The sequence below is a fragment of the Rhinopithecus roxellana genome, chromosome 20 (assembly GCF_007565055.1).
Source record: "Rhinopithecus roxellana isolate Shanxi Qingling chromosome 20, ASM756505v1, whole genome shotgun sequence".
NCBI lineage: Eukaryota > Metazoa > Chordata > Mammalia > Primates > Cercopithecidae > Rhinopithecus > Rhinopithecus roxellana.
In genome coordinates, this window is record NC_044568.1 from 27,320,376 (window position 1) to 27,338,302 (window position 17,927).

The following is a 17,927-nucleotide window of genomic DNA, read 5'->3' on the forward strand; positions in this document are numbered from 1 at the left end:
TCGCAGTTCACTCTGTGTCCATGAAAATCCCTGTGGAGGGAATACAAGAAACTCACTGCACAGGTCCCCTCTGAGGAGATGTGCCGGCGGGGGACAAGGACTCTTTCTACAACATGCCCTTCACACCTTTTGAACTTCAACTGTGTGGATGAATAAAGTTAAACAAAAACTTTTGCCAGATAAATACAGATACAAGCTGCCAGATAAATACAGCTGCCCAGTTGAGTACTGCATGCAACACTTATGCGAAACATGATTCACGGTTGTCTGCCCAGGCAGCCTGCAGTTTTCTCTGCTCCACCTGGCAGCCTGTGGGGGTAGATTTTGGAGACTCCTAGGTGAGGAGCGCTGTTTCATTCATTCCAGGGCTATCTGAGCACCAGCTTCGAGCTGGGCACCCATCTCAGCATGGGGTAGGGGGCTGCAGCCTGGAGAGGAAGAGCCCCCTGGCATGGCACTCACGCTGACAACAGAAAAGGAAAATGGATAAACAAGCAAGGGCATTAGGGACGGAGGGAGGAGTGCTTTGGGTGCAGGGACCTGCGGGTGCCACCAGCCTGGTAGTGGAAGGGCAGGAGGAGACCAGGTGGGGTGAGGGGAACAGGAGAGCAGGGGAGGGGCTTGGAGGGGCGGGGCCAGGGCCGGGATACAGGACGAGGATCACTGCCCTATTCTAGGAGGGTGGTGGCGCAGGATACAGGTACCGGGAGGGGTTTTCCCAGATGCTGGCTCAGTATGGATGGCGCAGCACTGGGGGTGCTGGGGGCAGAGTGAGGCCAGCAGATGTGTAGGGAGGCTCACAGGCCAGCCCTTGGGCCCCCAGGGTCTGGCAGTCGGGCCAGCCCCAAGGCACATTCAGGACCAGAGTGAAAGGAGCCACTCGCTGGCTGGGCCGATATTCTTGAGCAAGCCTCAAGGATGATTCACAAAGTAGTGGCCAGACATGCCAGACTCCCTCGAGCAGGCCAGGGGCGGGCAGCAGACAGGCCGAGGCGGGCCCCACCTGGCCAGGGCAGTGGAACTGCCTCCCCCACCATGGGGTCCTGGAGCCAGCAGGGGACCTGCGGTCAGCACCCAGGACACTCAGAGGCTCCTGCCCAGTGGCTCCCAGGCCACTCCCTGCTTTCCTGAGTCTCATCCAAAGCTTGTTTCGAAAGTGTGTCTCTCAGAAATCTGCGAGATTAGTAACCACCTCATGGAAAATAAACCAAGAGTGACGATAATTCATAGAATGTTGTGACGTGCCGGGCGCGCCGCAAGGGCCTCGCTCAGATTAGCTCCTTCTGGTGAGGCAGGTGCTGTTTTCCCATCACATAGAAAAGAATGGAGGCCCAGGGAGTGACTACTCAGTGCCTAGAACGTGCCTGGGAACAGGGAGCTCACTCCTGCCCAGGCAGGACCCTTCCCCACCTCTCCCTCCATGGGGGTCTCCCCCAAGGTGCAGGCCAGGCCCCCCAGGGCCCCTCCAGCCCCTCCGGGTCCCCCCCAGCTGCGGCCTCCGAGCCCTCGTACCCTGGGGTCGATGACCAGGTAGGTGCGGATGTTCATCTCCTTGAGGTAGGGGTCCCGCTGCTGCCCGTGCCCATCCTCCACCTCATACGCCTTGTCCAGGTGCTTCAGTGTCGCCTCCGTGATGTGCACCCGACTGCAGGAGACCCAAGTCAGGCAGAGCCTCGGAGCCCAGAGAGGGCTGGCATCCACCCAGGGACGTACAGCAGGCAGGCCCGGGCCCCAGGCCAGCTTTTCTGCATTCATCCCTCCCTCCACACCTGACCACCCCCAACCTACCGCAGAACCCTCCATCCACAGCCAGCCCCAGGCCTTTGGCCCTGCCGCTGCCCTGCCCAGCCTCACCCGGGGACTCCGGCTGCCTCCATCCGGTTGGCCAGGGACACGTCGTGGGACCACACGTCATACTGCCACTTGCGCAGCCCGATGACCCCACACAGCACGTTCCCCGAGTGTATGCCCACACGCATGTTGATGTCCACGCCCGTGGCCTCCCGCACCTGCCTGGGGCAGAGTGGCCCAGTCACCCCAGCCCTGCCTAAGCCCTGGGACAGGCTGAAGCTCCCAGGTGTGGGGTGGGTACCGGACAGCGTGTGGGAAGAGGGCAGGCTCAGCCCATGGAGAGAATGTTCTCAGCCTGATGGGGCTGCCCCTTTAGGAGGAGCTGAGTGCCCCGTCCCCGGGAGCACACAAGTAGGTGTGGCCACACCTGACCTCAAGGGTTAGGTAGGAAGGAGGAGGAATTCCAAGTAGTCACTACAGGCCATGTTGATGGACCCAAAATACCATCACTGGGTGTTTTCCCTACCCAGCAGCACTGGCTGGTTTACTGGGAGCCGGGCATGGTAGCTCATGCCTGTAATCCCAGCACTGTGGGAGGCTGAGGCAGGCAGATCACCTGAGGTCAGGAGTTTGAGACCAATATGGTGAAACCCTGACTCTACTAAAAATATAAAAATTAGCCGGGCGTGGTGGCAGGCGCCTATAGTCCCAGCTACTTGGGAAGCTGAGACAGGAGAATCGCTTGAACCCAGGAGGCAGAGGTTGTGGTGAACCGAGATGCGCTCTGGGCAACAGAGCGAGACTCCGTCTCAAATAAATAAAATAAATAAATAAATAAATTTATTTAAGTTTACTGGGGTCTACAGAGGGGGTCCAGGAACCACCCAAAACCTACCATAGACAAGGAACACAGGGCCCAGATCATGGGCACCTTCTATGCACCCCCCACCAGTCCCTGGGAAGCAGGGGCCCTAGGAGTTGTTGGCACCACTGAGAACAGGAGTGGAGCCCCACAGGAGAGCTTCCCTGGGGCACAGGGGACCCCAAGACAGGAACAGAGCCTGAGTCCGCATAACAAGCGGCACCACATGTCCACCGACAAGGCTGGGCACTGACCAAGCCTTCCAGGGTCAGAGCCAGAGGCGCATGAGGGCCTGTACAACCTCCACCTGTTACAGGACAGGGGCCAGCCTGAGGTCACGCAGGCAGTGGTGCAGGGCCAGGCCCCTCCAGCTCTGCCCAGGCTTCTTTCTGGCAACACCAGCCACCTGTGGCTGGACTTCAGGAGGAAAGTCTGGAACAGGGACTGATGCCTGGGACTGGCAGCCCCACCAAGCCCTGCTCTGCCCCACACTGGTCAGCCTGGCTGGGCCTGCCTGGCCCTCTCCCCATACAGCCCTCTCAGCAAGTTCCTCCCACAGACCCCGGCTGCTCAGGGGACCTGGAGGAGAGCTGGGGGTCTCCCCACAGCCTCAGGACCAAGCCTGACTCCAGGATCTTCACTGGGAAGCAGCAAGCACATGGAGCCTTGGAGTCGATCCCTGGGTCTGAAAGATCCCCTGGCTGCCTGCCCTGAAGCCTCCTGCTGTTGCTAAGACCCCAGCCTTGAGGGGAGCAGAGCCCACTGCCCTGACCTCACATTATCCAGCTCTGAGCTCCGGAGATGCTTTCTAGGACTCAGAGTCACAGGCAGCACCACGGGGAGGGATGAAAACAGATGAGGTCTGAATCCTCCAGCAGGCTGGGTGGTCCAGGCAAGTTGATTTCACCCCCCATCCCCCGAGCCTCAGTTTCCCCATTGGTGACATGGGAATGACAAATTCCCTACCATGCCCAGGAGGGTCCGCCATGGGGCAGGACCCAGTGTGTGGGTCTGCTCAGGACCTACTTGATGGCCTGACACATGTCCAGCCCCATCTTCACACAGTTCCGGGCGTGGGTGGGCAGCGACACGGGCAGGCCCGATACACAGTAGTAGCAGTCACCAAGGATCTTGATCCGCATGCACTCGTTGGCCTGCAGGGTGAGGGAGGGGCCTGGTCACTGGAAGGTCTGGGGCGGGAACCTCTCACGACAGCCGCCTCCCCCGACCCTCCAGGGTGCGCCCAGCTCTCTCCTGGCTGGGGACTTGCCTCCTGGGGTCCAGTCACCAGGAGCCACTTCTGGGCCTGGCAAAAGGCTTAGCAACATGGGGGCCTCCCCAGGAGGAACTCCCAGGCAAGCACCAGAGGTGAACACAAGTGTTCCTAAGGGCCTCGGGCAGGGGTCTGCCTTGGTTTCATTTGCCCAGGTAATGTTTGAATGCCTACTGAGTACCCGGCCCCAGGCCAAGCAAGGGGATACAGCAGTGAACAAAATAGACGAAAATCTCTGCAGCCACGGAGCTTGCATGCAGGCAGGAGGGGTGGGCACTAAACTAGAAAGACAAAAACAAAACAGAGTGCCCCCCTTATTGACGGGGACTAAGGAGAAAACCAAGGCACAGGAGGGAGGTGATGTTCCCAGGAAGCCAGCGAAGACCTCTCAGAGAAGGAATCAGAATCATTTGAGCTAAAACCCTGAGGAACCAAGAGAACCGGCCATGCCAGTCTCTGCAGGGAGAGTGCTCAGGCACTCACAGCAGCTGGGGAAGAGACAGCGAGGCAGCCAGGATGCTGCAGGAGTGGGGAGTGAGGACAGAGGTCACAGGTGCACACACCAAGGAGTCAGCAGGTTTCAAGGTCACCCAAGCAGTGGCTGTGCTGACAGGACTTAGGGGTGGGGAGGAAAGATACCAATGCAAAGAGGAAAGAGGGATGGGGAGGGCGGAGACAGAGAGGGGTGAGGCCGGGGACTCATAGGAAAAGGCCCAGGGAGGGAAGGGGACCCCGAGAGCCCTCTGAGGTTCATCTGAGGCACTGCTGCATCACCAGGCCCTCTCTAAGCCTTCAGCAAGGGTGGCCACATGCACCGAGGCCTTGTGGGTGGGGCTTTAGGGGAACTGAGGAAGGAGCACCATCTGCCTCTCCTCTCCCCTCCCCACCCTCTACCCACTCAGCTGACCCTCAGACTGGACACCCCAGCAGGTGGCCCTGTGCTCTGGCTTCTGGCAGGGAGGGAGCTAAGACGGCTCTGTCCTGCAGGCTCACGAGCGCTAGCCCTGCTCCTGGAATACCATCAGTCTCCAGGTCTAGAGCCTATCCTGTCCTCGTCCCCTCTCTGTGCCTATCAGTCATCACAGACCCAGGCCCCAGACACAGCACCAGCCCTGTCTCCAGGTCCCCTGCCCCTGCCTATCCTGGGAACCGTCCCTGGCCTGCGCCCTCCTCCAATTACTCAGTTTGAGCGTGTGCCAGATGTTTCCTGCTGGGCCCCATCTGGCACATGCTGAGTGAGTTCTGAGTGACTGCAGGGACACGAGGCCAGTGACTTTCCTAGAAAGCAGGCAACCTTGGCAGACCTGGATACTAGGGTCCAGCTACCCTGATCTCCTCTCGGACCAGGCACAGGACTGCCCGTGGACCCAGCCTGGCTCTCAGGGATGTAGGGGAGGCCACATTCCCCAGGCTGCTCCACCAGCTGACAGTCCCCTGTGTCTCTGACACTTGGAGTTGGGGAGCTGGGTCTTGCGCCAAGGTGTGACTTGTATGCCTCTGAGAGAGGAGGCCCTGGCTCTTGGAAAGAGCTTACACTTCTGGAATCTTATTGCTGATAGGAGAAAAGGCTGGGACCAGCCCTGCCCAACTCTGCCCAGAGATTAGATGCTCTGGGAAGCTGGCACCTGCCATGGCCTCCCTTTCCCCATCTGTGCAATAGGGCCATGCCTCCTGGGCCTGCTGGAGAGGGAAGACTGTGTGCAAGAGGCAAGGGACCCTCTGCATGGGCTTTATGGTAAGGAAAGGGCCAGCTGTGGCCTGAGCCCAGGGCCCCTGCCTCACACGAGCCTCAACCTCTGGGGCTCCCAGCTGCTGGCTCAGAAGCCATGCAGATCCTGAAGGAAGGTTCCAGGCTAGACAGGCCCTCTGAGTCACTCAGTCCACAATCCCCAGGATGGGACAGTTTTCCAGAGCATCCCTGACCAGTGCAGTCCTATAGAAGCTTGGTTACCCCCTGCAACAGGGAGCCCACTTCCAGTCCCTCCCAGGATTGAGCTGCTCTGATCATGAAAAATTCTTCCCGGTGTGAAGTCATAACTTGCCTCCCATCAAGTTCTAGACCATTGATTCTCTGCCCACAGAGACACTGGAGGGCTCTTAAAAATTCTGGCCAGGCACAGTGGCTCACGCCTGTAATCCCAGCACTTTGAGAGGTCAAGGCAGGCGGATCACAAGGTCAGGAGATCAAGATCATCCTGGCTAACACAGTGAAACCCTGTCTCTACTAAAAATACAAAAAATTAGCTGGGCGAGGTGGTGGGCGCCTGTAGTCCCAGCTACTCGGGAGGGTGAGACAGGAGAATGGTGTGAACCCAGGAGGCGGAGCTTGCAGTGAGCCGAGATCACGCCACTGCACTCCAGTCTGGGCGACAGATTGAGACTCCGTCTAAAAAAAAAAAAAAAAAAAAATTCTGATGTGGCAGGGTGTGATGGTACATGCCTGTAATCCTAGCACTTTGGGAGGCTGAGGTGAGTGGATCACTTGAGCATAGGAATTCAAGACCAGCCTGGACAACATAGCAAAACCCCATCTCAACAAAATACAAAAAAAATTAGCCTGGGGTTGTGGTGCACACCTGTAGTCTCAGCTACTCGGGAGGCTGAGGTGGGAGTTCACCTGAGCCCAGGGAGGTGGAGGCTGCAATTAGCCATGATTATGCCATTGCACTTCACCCTAGGTGACAGAGCAAGACTCTGTCTCAAAAACAAAACAAAACAAAACTCTGATGGGTATGGACACGGGCATTGGTGTTTTAAGCTTCCCATGTGATTCGCAAGTACAGCCAGGATAGGGAGCCACCACCTTAAATTACATTTCAGCCTCTATCGAATGGCCACCACTTCCGGGAAACCTGCCCTGATCACCTGAAGCTGGGCGAGGTGCTCCCCAGGCTTCCTGGGCCCCACACTTCTCTTCAAACACATACCATGTAGGCCCAAGGCCCCACCCAGGTTCAGGGCCTATCACTCACCCACTCTCAGGACCATTTGGTCCATTAATGGAAATATGCCTTGCCTGACCTCCCTCCCTGCCTGGCACCTGTCGAGCTCCTCAGCATCCTGGTCCTCGCCTTGGCCCTCATGTCCTTGCACGTCTGACCTTGTGCCCTTGTCCCCTTCACACCCTGTTCCACGCCCACTGAGCATGTTCACCCCATGGACACATGGGGCTTTCTTTCTACTCCAGGCTTTGTCTATGCTGTTCCCCCTGCTAAGAACACTGTTCCCTTTCCTCCTCAGATGTTTTTTCAAGTATCTCAAACTTTTTTTTTTTTTTTTTTTTTGAGACGGAGTCTTGCTCTGTCACCCGGGCTGGAGTGCAGTGGCCGGATCTCAGCTCACTGCAAGCTCCGCCTCCCGGGTTTACGCCATTCTCCTGCCTCAGCCTCCGGAGTAGCTGGGACTACAGGCGCCCGCCACCTCGCCCGGCTAGTTTTTTGCATTTTTAGTAGAGACGGGGTTTCACCGTGTTAGCCAGGATGGTCTCGATCTCCTGACCTCGTGATCTGCCCGTCTCGGCCTCCCAAAGTGCTGGGATTACAGGCTTGAGCCACCGCGCCCGGCCACAAGTATCTCAAACTTTAAGGTGGGCCAGGAGCTCACGCCTGTAATCCCAGCACTTGGGAGGCCAAGAGGGGAGGATCACTTGTGGTCAGGAGTTCAAGACCAGCCTGGCCAACATGGCGAAACCCCATTGCTACAAAAAAAAAAAATACAAAAAATTAGCCAGGCGTGGTGGTGGGTGCCACACTGTAGTCCCAGCTACTCAGGAGGCTGAGGCACAAGAATCACAGCCTGGGAGGTAGAGGCTGCAGTGAGCAGTGATGGCACCACTGCACTCCAGCCTTGATGGCAGAGTGAGACTCTATCTCACAAAAACAAACAAAACATAAAAGTCTAACGTGCCCATGATTCACCTCAGATCTTGTGAAAAGCAGCTTCTGGGATAGGCTGGGCATTCCACAGTCCTCCTGAGCTACCAGGTGAGTAGAGGCTGCTGGCCTTGCCAGTGAGGATGGAGCCATCTCCTCCTCCTGAGTCCCCATCTGGGCTCCGGAGCCCCAGTATATCGCCCAGTATGCACTGTCAGTCTCCCCACTGGCCTCACACTCTGGGAGCACAGGATCCTGGCTGCCGTGGCCACCACTCACCCCCACCTTTACCATGGGGTGCTTGTGTTTGCTGACTGGATGCTAAAATTCAGCCACGCCTCCCCATCCCAATCCCAGCAGGGCGCTGGACACAGGACACCCCTAGGGATGCAATGAGCAGGGGAGGGGCCTGGCTTTGCCCAGTGCAGGCCAACAGGCTCACCTTGGCGATCTGGTCGAACTTGCCAAAGAGCTCGTTCAGCACCACCACCAACTCCTTGGGGGAGCAGTCGCTGGCCAGCCGCGTGAAGCCCACGATGTCTGCATAGAGGATGCTGGGGGTGGGGCGGGATGGGAGGGAGTGTCACAGCCAGGCTCCTGGACAGCAGCAGCAGGAGCATGGAGGACCGTCTGGAGCCCCAAGAGCCTGCCAGGCCTGAGCCCATTCACCTCTGCCCTTCCTCAGCCTCCATAGGGATGGGAGAGTCGCGCCCAGCCATAAAGACAGATTAAAGTTCCAGGGACTTCACATTAAAGCAGAAGGGAGCAAAGTCCAGAACCTGCAGGGCCCTCAGGCCCACCCCAGGCCCCATCACTGCAGACAGCTGAAGCGCACTCCTGCAGGCAGCGTGGAGCCTTCCCCTTTCCCATTCAATGTTCGCCGCAGCACAGACTTCAGAACTCCCTGGTGAGAGGCGGCTCCATGCTCCCTCAAGCCAGCCTCCACACCCAGCGCTTTACAGGCATTGAGTCTTCACACAACCCTTGCAGAACTCCCATTCTACAGACGCACAAACAGGCTCCAGGACATTGAGACTTGCTGGGAAGCCAAGAGCTGGCATCTGCACCAGGTTTCCCTGCTCCAAAGTCCATAAGCTCATGGACCATCCACAGACCAGAGAAAAGGCAGCAGGCTAGCCTTGGATGTAATGCTGGCGCTGCAGGCAGAGGACCCCAGGGGTCTCCCGGGACCCACATCTACACTCAATGGCACCCAGCACCCACATCTACACTTGACAAACTCAGGTCAGTGCATTCAAGTAAAACTTTGTGGTTCCCTGCAAATCAGCCGAAGACAGGTGTGTCAGAACTGGGGCACTCTTGGGCACCAAGGCCGGGGGGCTTTACCTCCTTCTGGGGGTCCTGTGCTACCTTGAGAATCATCGGAAAGGACCCCTTCCTTCACAAAAGCTGTTTGCTCACACAGTTTTACAGTTTTGGGGGGTGCTAGATCTTCCAATACCAATCTGAATTCTCTAATTTAAGAGCCCTGATCTGATCCTGCCCCTGGGGAAACAAGTGGGGATTCTGAGGCCCAGGGAGGGCCCCGGATTAATCTGGAACCATGGGGCCCTCTCCCAATCCCTATATGGGCAGGGGTCTGAGCCTCCAGATAGGGCAGGGAGGCCGCCTGGGGGCCGGGGGAACGGTGGACCCAGCCCCCGGGATACGCTGTCCACACATCTCACCGCCCACCTGACATTCTGGTGCCTCTTGACGTAGAGGCTGTGGAAGTTGTTGTCGGGCATGCAGCGGCGGTCGCCATGCTCCTTGAGCCGTTCGATGATGGCCAGCTTCATGCCCATGGAGATGTGGGCTGGAAGCACCGACAGCAGCAGGTTCTCCTGGGTGCCGGCGGGCAGACCGGCAGAGGGACCGGCAGAGGACAGACAAGGTAGCATCAGGGCCCAGACCTGGCCTCTGTCCTCCCTGCCTGCCCACCCTGCCCACAATGTCTCCAACTCTGCTCCTGTCCTCCACCAACCCAACTGGGCATCTACCTCCCATGTACCCAGCAGCCCCAGGGACTCAGGCTGACTAAGAAAAGGGCTCTTTCAGCTGGGGAGGCTAAGCTGATGCGTGAGCAGCCTGGAGCCACTACGGCCTTCTCTGCCGCCACCTGGGGACGGTGTGCCCAGGACTGAAACCACACAGAGGAAGGCAGAGTCAAGGGTCAGCAGGCTACGGTTATCCTGCTGGAGCCCAGGACTTACCGAGGTGAGACCTGCACAGGTGTCTGTCCATGCACCTCATGCACATGGCGGCATGAGTGTCTCATGTCCAACAGAAAGAGGAAGAGGACAGGGGTGTGCAGGGTGAGGAGTGGGGGCCAGGTCCCACCTGCTGGCGCTTCTCAATGCGCAGCTTCCGGCGGATCTGGATGCACTTCACAGTGTAGGTGAAGAGGTCCCGGGACGCATCCTGCATTTGGTGCTTGTGGAAGGCGCCTGTCAGGTTCCCGCACAGGAAGATGACTGTGTTGGCCAGCAGCTGCGGGTGGACCAGGGTGGGGCTCAGTATGTGGCCTGGCCCCTGCCCTCCCGGGCACCAGACTCCTAGGCAGACTAGTGATGGCACCTCTTCCCATTCTCTGACCCCCAACCCACTGAGAATGGCACTCTTCCTGGGGCAGACAGGGAAACTGAGGCCCAGACAGGAGCTAGTCTCCTAGTGAGTCACTAGGACTGCAAGACCAGGACACCCAGGAAGGCAGAAGAGACCACCTCACAGAGCCCAGGGCCTGAGGGGCTTGAGTGCTAAGAGCAGTCCCAGAGGGCACAGCGCCCAGCTGGCTGTGCAGAGGGCCAGCCTGTGCCCAGAGAGAACGCCAGGCCTGGTTAGGAGGAAAACACATCTCTAAACCCCCAATAATTATGAACAGATGGTTCAGTCATTCAACACAAAGACACAAGGCAGTGTCCTGGGATACTCCCCCAAGCCCCGTCAAGACAGGGCCTGTGAGGAAGAACTTTGGGAACGGGACTCACGCCATGACAGTATCCCTGAACCAGGAGGCAGGGCCTGAGGTCACAACCCTGAGGGCTGAGCCATAGGGGAGCCCTAGGCCAGCAAAGCAAAGGCCAGAGGGCAGGGCCACGCCTGAGGCCCAGCTTCCGAGCAGACTTGGAGAGGACCCGGCCTTGGAGCAGGCTGTCTACAAACACAGCTCCGGGGCTTTTGGGTCTGACTCACCCAGAGGGGGCCCCCATCTGCCCTTAGACCCAGACCACAAAACCTCCCCAGAGGCCTTAGCCCATCCCTCACCTGCAGCCCCACCCGGACACTGGGTGTCGTGAAGCCTCCCATCAAAGCACCGAGCACCAGGAGGTGGGAGGCGGTGGAGACGGCCCCCACAGCGACAGCGCCCCGCATGCTGAACGGCAGCAGCGTGTACACCACAAAGACGATGAACAGGAAGAAGGGCACCTGTGGATGCAGCCTTGTGAGCCCAGTGCCCCGAGATGCTGCCCCAGGCCCTACGACCCCCAGAAACCTGCACCATACCAGCCCACCCAGTCGGTGTCCTTAGGTTGGCTCCCTCACCACCCCCTGCGCGGGCAGACATACGAGGGAACAAGAAAAGCCAGAATGTGTTTCTAGAGTGGGCCCGGCCACATGGTCCATGGTTTCCTGTGCTGATCCACTGCCTGTGGCCACCCCAGGTGGCAGGCTCCATGCCCCGCGTGATCCAGGGAGCCCCCACCTGGTGCCCCTGCCACATGGCTCTCGCTCGGCAGGAATGATTACCGGGAGGCTGAGGCACCCTCTCACCAGCTGCCTCCAGCAATGCGGCCCCACCCGCCCTCCCTCCACTCCCAGAGCTGCCCCACCAACCCCACCAGCCGGTCCTGCGTCCACCCCTCTGGGAGTGCTGCCCTCTCCCTCCCCTTCAGTCCACATGGTTCCCTTGGGCCTCACCCCACCCCACCCCTGCCGCAGGAGCTGTCATAGGACCCAGGCCCACTGGTCAGAGTGTGCCACTGCTTGGTGACAGTGACCATCTAGGACTGGGCCCGTGACCACAGTCAGGTCAGTGTGGCTCAAGCCTGCAGGTCGAGCTGGTTGAGAAAGCGGCCTCTGTCTCAGCTGAGGTGGGCAGCCTGGAGCCCCTGTGGCCTTCTCTGCCCCACCTGGGGTCAGCGTGCCTGGGGCTGAAGCTTTCCAGAGGCCCCAGGTCCAGTTATCCCACTGGAGCCCAGCACCGACCCCTCGGCCTTTCCTGACACAGGAACCAGTTTGTGCCTTTTTGCCTCTTTGAGCTGAAGTTCTGTCATCTCCAACCAAACTGGAGCCACCCGAGAGTGCTGCAGCCCAACATCCAAGTGGATGCTCTCCCCACCTCAGCCCTGTCAATGCAGAGAACTCACAGAGATAAAACCAGCCTGGGGCCATCCTAGACACACAGCCAAGCGTGGGGCAGGAAAGGCCTGTGGCATGCCTACCAACCACGGGGATGGGAGCTCCTGAGGGCGCAGCCAGCAGGGAGTCCAGAGTCCCCGTTACCTGCTCCCACGCACAGGCCGCCTTTGTCCATGCGTTGAATACCAGCACGTAGCCCAGGGCTACCAGGCAGGCCCAGGTGAGCAGTGCCAAGGCCCTGAGCCAGTGCCGCAGGAGACACTCGACATACATCAGCACAGTGAGGGCTGCAAACACCGCCAGCGCCAGGAACGCCATGCCCAGAATGGCCTGGTGTCTGGAGGGGTCCTGGGTAGAGCAAACAGACAGAAATGACTCAGCTTTTCCCAGTGCAGAGCCACCTCCTCCAGAAAGCCTGCTGGGCCAGCTGCCTCACTTACAGCTTCCTCCACATGGAGGGTGTGGATGAGCCCTCCCACGCCTGGTTCCCGTTCACCTTCTGGCCTTTCTTTGTCATCTCTGCCAAGGCTGCCTCAACCACCCCCTTCCCATCACCTCGGGAACCAGAGCATCACCCACAGTCCCGCCCATGATGCCATTACTCTCCATCCACCTCTGCCTCCTCTCTGGATTCCCACGGTGCTCTGTGCATAGCCACAAGTGATACCACAAGCACAGGGCAAGACTCGTTCACAGGCAGAGCCTTGGAAAGCTGCCCAAAGACGACACTGCACCTGGCCCTCAGTGAGTGAGCAGAGGCTGGTGACGGATACCAGGAAAAGTCATCCCACAGGGGAGGAGCTGGGGCAACGGCACAGAGGTAGGACGGGACGGGCACAGCATCCAGGAGGTCCGCGGGGGCAGAGGCCTTGATCTGGGGGCTGGCACACAGTAGCAAGTGTCCTGTGGTTGATAGCCACATGGATCCAGGCTGCACTGGCAGCCGCTGGTTCCTGGCCACTTGACTCATATAAACACCCTGGAGTTTCTGAGTGTTCTTCCAGAACTCTGCTAATCAAATTCACATTCACTAAAAAGAAAATGGACAGGGCATGGTGGCTCATGCCTATAATCCCAGCACTTTGGGAGGCCGAGGCAGGTGGATCAGCTGAGGTCAGGAATTCGAGACCAGCCTGGTCAACATGGCAAAACCCCGTTTTTACTAAAAATACAACAATTAGCCAGGTGTGGTGGCATGCGCCTGTAATCCCAGCTACTCAGGAAGCTGAGGCAGGAGAATCACTTGAACCCAGGAGGTGGAGGCTGCAGCGAGTTCAAGATAGTGCCATTGCACTCCAGCCTGGACAACAAGAGTGAAACTCTGTCTCAAAAGAAAGGAAAGGAGATGGGAGGGGAGGGGAGATGAAAAATGCAGTTCCTCAGTCACATTACCCACTTTTTAAATGCTCAATAGCTGAACACAGCTAGTGGCTGTACCAAGGCAAGTGCCTGGGCCAGAAATGACATGAGTGGTGCCAGCCTGGAGGGCTGTGTTAAAAATGATTCTGAGGTCAGGCACAGTGGCTCACGCCTGTAATCCCAACACTTTGGGAGGCCAAGGGAGGATCGCTTGAGGCCAGGAGTTCAAGACCAGCCTGGGCAACATAGCAAGGCCATGTCTCTACAAAAAATTAAAAATAAAAATAAAAAATAAAAGGAGGATTCTGAGAACGTAGACAGGAGTGTGTGGAGTGTAGAGATTGATTAATGATGTCTGCATGGGTACAGGAAGTGAGGGCAGTGATACGCAGGCCATCCCTGACCCAGGTCTTCAGTAGAATCAAATTTCATCATGGAGAAAAATGAGAATAGTTTATTCAAACAAGTTAATGTAATATCTAAAACCACTCCAGACTTCAAAATTGAATTAAAGTTAGAGAGGCTGGGCATGGTCATGCATGCTTGTAATCCCAGCTACTCAGGAGGATGAGCCAGGAGGATTACTTGAACCCAGGAGTTCAAGGCCAACCTGGGCAACACAGCAAGGCCCAGTCTCAAAAACATTTTTTTTTTAATTAGAAACTTGTCTTCTACCAGTCTAAACGTGTTGTAAAAGACATAGCATTGGCCAGGCATGGTGACTCACGTCTATAATCCCAGCACTTTGGGGGGCCGAGGCAGGTGGATCACCTGAGGTCAAGAGTTCAAGACCAGCCTAGCCAACATGGTGAAACCCCATCTCTACCAAAAATACAAAAATTAGCTAGGCATGGTGGCACGCACCTGTCATCCTAGCTACTTGGGAGGCTGAGGCAGGAGAATTGCTTGAGCTCAGGAGACAGAGGTTGCAGTGAGCCGAGATCATGCCTCTGCACTCCAGCCTGGGTGACAGAGTGAGACTCTCAAAAAAAATTAAAAAAATAAAAAAAATAGCATTTTACAGAAGAGAAAACTCAGGCTAAGAGAAGATGGCAGCTTGGCCAAGGTTGGGGCTGAGATGTGAAGCCCGGGGGCTGCCCTCACTCACCCCCTGGCTGAAGGCGATGACGATGAGGGCCACGCAGGCAGTGGCGGCCACCAGCAGAAGCGTGAGCAGAAGCGGCCCATGCTGGCTGGTGAGCCGGTACTTCTCATAGAGCGCATCTTGGTCAGGACCCTCCTCGCCTTCGTTGAGGAAGTAGCGCCCCTTGGCCGGCATCTTCCACCCTCGGCCGTTAAGGAGGCCCCAGGGCCTGGAGGGCATCTGTCTGCCAACACCCTGCCCCGTGGGCCTAGGCCTCTGTCCTCTCCAAGGCAGGCAAGCAGGGCTGGGGAGAGGGCCTCTGGGCCTGCTGCTCCATGGCCAATGAGGGGTCCACACAGCTCTGGCACCAGGCCTCACTCACTGTACCGTCGGCATCCTCCTGTGCATCCAGACTGGGCTGACTCCACACGCAGTTCCTCAGCTCTGCGGAGATGAAGCAGACAGGAACTTGACCTAATGGGCCAAGTCAGGGGAGGGCTGGCATTGGGGAGAGCGGGGCCCAGGCCTCACAGCACCAAGTCTGATTTATCCATCTTAACCCTAACCTAACTTTTATGTCCTGTTGTTGTAAAGCTAGTCCCCTGTGTCTTCTAGAACTGCACTGTCCAAGATAGTAGCCACTAGCCACATGTGGCTGCTTTTTTTTTTCTTCAAGACAGGGTCTCACTCTGTTGCCCAGGCTGGAGTGCAGTGGCATGATCATAGCTCACTGCAGCCTCAAACTCCTGAGCTCAAGTGATTCTTCCACCTCAGCCTCCTAAGTAGCTGGGACTACAGGTGTGCACCACCACATCTCCAGCTAATTTTTAAATTTTCTTTTGTAGAGATGGGGTCTCCCCCTGCTGCCCAGGGTGGTTTTGAACTCATGAGCTCCAGCTATCCTCCTGCCTCAGCCTCCCAAAGTGCTGGGATTACAGGCATGAGCCACCATGCCCAGCCACTATTTTAAATTAAATTTAGATTAATTTAAAATAAAATTAGAAATTCAGACCCTCAGTCACACTAGCCACATTTCAAATACTCAACAGCCAGCCAGGCATGGTGGCTCATGCCTGTAATCCCAGCACTTTGAGAGGCTGAGGCAGGTGGATCACCTGAGGTCAGGAGTTCGAGACCAGCCTGGCCCACAGGATAAAACCCCATCTCCACTAAAAACACAAAAATTAGCCAGACATGGTGGTGTGTGCCTGTAATCCCAGCTACGCGGGAAGCTGAGGCAGGAGAATGGCTTGAACCTGGGAGGCAGAGGTTTCAATGAGCCGTGATTGTGCCATTGCATCCAGCCCGGGCAATGGAGTGAGACTTCATCTCAAAACAAAAACAAAAACAAAAAAAATCAAATACTCAATGACCACATGCGACTGGCGGCTGCTGTACAGGACAGCACAGATCAACAGAGCATGTCTATCATCACAGAAACTTCTATAGGGCAGCTCTGCTCTGCACGTTTCTCTGTTTTGCTTTCACACTAAGGTCTGTGATTCATCTTGATTCACTCTGGGTATTGTGTGAGGTAGGGATCAAGGTTCATTTCTTTTTTCCACATGGATATTGAATTATCCCAGTAGTGTTCAGTGAACCAGCAATTGTCTCACTGAATTTCAGTGGAGCCACCTCTCTCATAAGTCAGGTGATCACACGGATGGGGTCTGTTTCCAGGCTCTGCTATCTGCATCGTCCTGGTGCGAACACCACATTCACTTCATTTTCCAGTGAGTCTCATGTCTCCAGGCACAGACGGTTCCAAGCTGCGATCCTAGGAGCCCTGAGATTTGGGGACATGCATCAGGCCCCTGCTGGGAAGGGAAGATCAGAGGGCATAGACTCAGGCAACCCATGCCTGCTTCAGCCAGAGCAGCCCCCTGCATCTGTGTTATAGTAAGCTCCACATAAAACTGCATTTTGCATTTTCTTTCTTTCTGTTTTTTGTTTGTTTTTTGGTTTTTTTTGAGATGGGGTCTCACTCTGTCACCCAGGCTGGAGTGAAGTGGTGTGATCATAGCCCGCTGCAGACTCAACCTCCCTGGACTCAGGTAATCCTCCCACCTCAGCCTCCTGTGTAGCTGGGACCTGAGCCTGGGGAGGCTTAGGCTGCAGTGGGCCACGTATTTTTTTGTAGAGATGGGGTTTCTCCATGTTGCCCAAGCTAGTCTTGAACTCCTAGGCTCAAGCAATCTACCCTCCTCAGCCTCCGAAGTGCCAAGATTTCAGGCATGAACCACTGTACCCCGCAAAAATCTTGTTTATTTTTTTAAATAGCCCACTGACATAAATTTCAGATGTCTGCAAGCCTTGCTTCACAGAAAAGGAAGCTGAGTCTCAGAGAGGGACACGGTGGCCCCTTTGTGACACACTGTGAGCACACCCCAGGCTTGCCACGCTCAGCCCACATGGTCTCCTTCTTCCCCCAGCACCATTCATTCCTTAGCATATTCATTGATTCCAAAAAGGCTTGTGAATCACACCTACGCCTGCCAGTCCTTACACCTCCTGTGTGCTAGGCTGGACTCTCTCTCCCCAGTGATCCCCATCAGTCTCCAAAGGAAGGAATATTACCAAAACTGTGCAATCCCTCACACAGCAATGGGGACTTGGGGACAGCTGCCATATTCCCAACAGGAACCTTGCATGAAAAGGGCAACCCTGGACCAAGAATCCAGGCCCCCAGTGTCCTCCAGGCCTGCCTTGGATTGGAACCAGGACAGGGCCAGAGGCAGAGGCTATCTCACAGGAGGGAGGCTGTGAGACACGGGATGGCTCAGGGCAGTCATGGGGCATACATGGCCAGCCACCAGCAGAAGCTTCCAAGGACAGCTGGTCCAGCGGAGGGAAGGTGGCCAGGCGAGCCCCCAGTCCCCAAAGGCAAAAAGCAGAATATCCAGGGTCCCCAAGTCTAAGGGAAGCCCCCCAACCTCAATACCTGCTACTATGAGATCCCAGGGGCCACCTTGATTCCAGGAGCCACCTCAGGCTCTATTTCCTCTGGAAGTTCCTATTCCATCACCACACACCAGGAACAAAATGGAAAAACCACATATTTGGGGAAGGAGGAAGGGGTCATTTGCTGAGGGGCCCTGTCTCCTTCAGTGCCTGGGCAGGTGTCTACAGGCCTTAGCACCTGTTCAATGAGGGGCAACCCTTCTGGGGTGTGGCCCAGAGCTGTCAAAGTGCCTAAAGTGCTCAGACAGGCTACAAATCTGATTTCTAAGTAAAATTATTTTTAAATGTTGGCAGCTGATTTCAAATTTTGCAGTGATTGCAGCCCACTAGTTTACAACTTCTAAATCTAAACTAACCAGTCTATTC

At 56.6% G+C, this 17,927-nt stretch overlaps 1 protein-coding gene across 12 annotated transcripts in view; it reads right to left on the reverse strand.

Moving 5' to 3' along the window:
- Positions 1–17,927, reverse strand: part of ADCY7 (adenylate cyclase 7) — a 73,639-nt gene that overhangs the window by 15,811 nt on the left and 39,901 nt on the right. For 5 of the 12 annotated variants that reach the window (XM_030925210.1, XM_030925205.1, XM_030925204.1 and 2 more), the window contains 9 exons: positions 14,625–15,044; positions 12,302–12,505; positions 11,063–11,224; positions 10,139–10,288; positions 9,494–9,642; positions 8,241–8,352; positions 3,680–3,807; positions 1,855–2,013; positions 1,513–1,645 (listed from right to left, as the gene is read on the reverse strand). In XM_030925210.1, coding sequence (XP_030781070.1) covers positions 1,513–1,645; positions 1,855–2,013; positions 3,680–3,807; positions 8,241–8,352; positions 9,494–9,642; positions 10,139–10,288; positions 11,063–11,224; positions 12,302–12,505; positions 14,625–14,840 — 1,413 coding nt within the window. In that variant the 5' untranslated portion in view covers positions 14,841–15,044. Of the gene's footprint in view, positions 1–1,512; positions 1,646–1,854; positions 2,014–3,679; positions 3,808–8,240; positions 8,353–9,493; positions 9,643–10,138; positions 10,289–11,062; positions 11,225–12,165; positions 12,506–14,624; positions 15,045–16,216; positions 16,418–17,927 lie in introns of those variants that run through there. The other 7 variants (XM_030925206.1, XM_030925202.1, XM_030925208.1 and 4 more) reach the window with 4 other exon arrangements.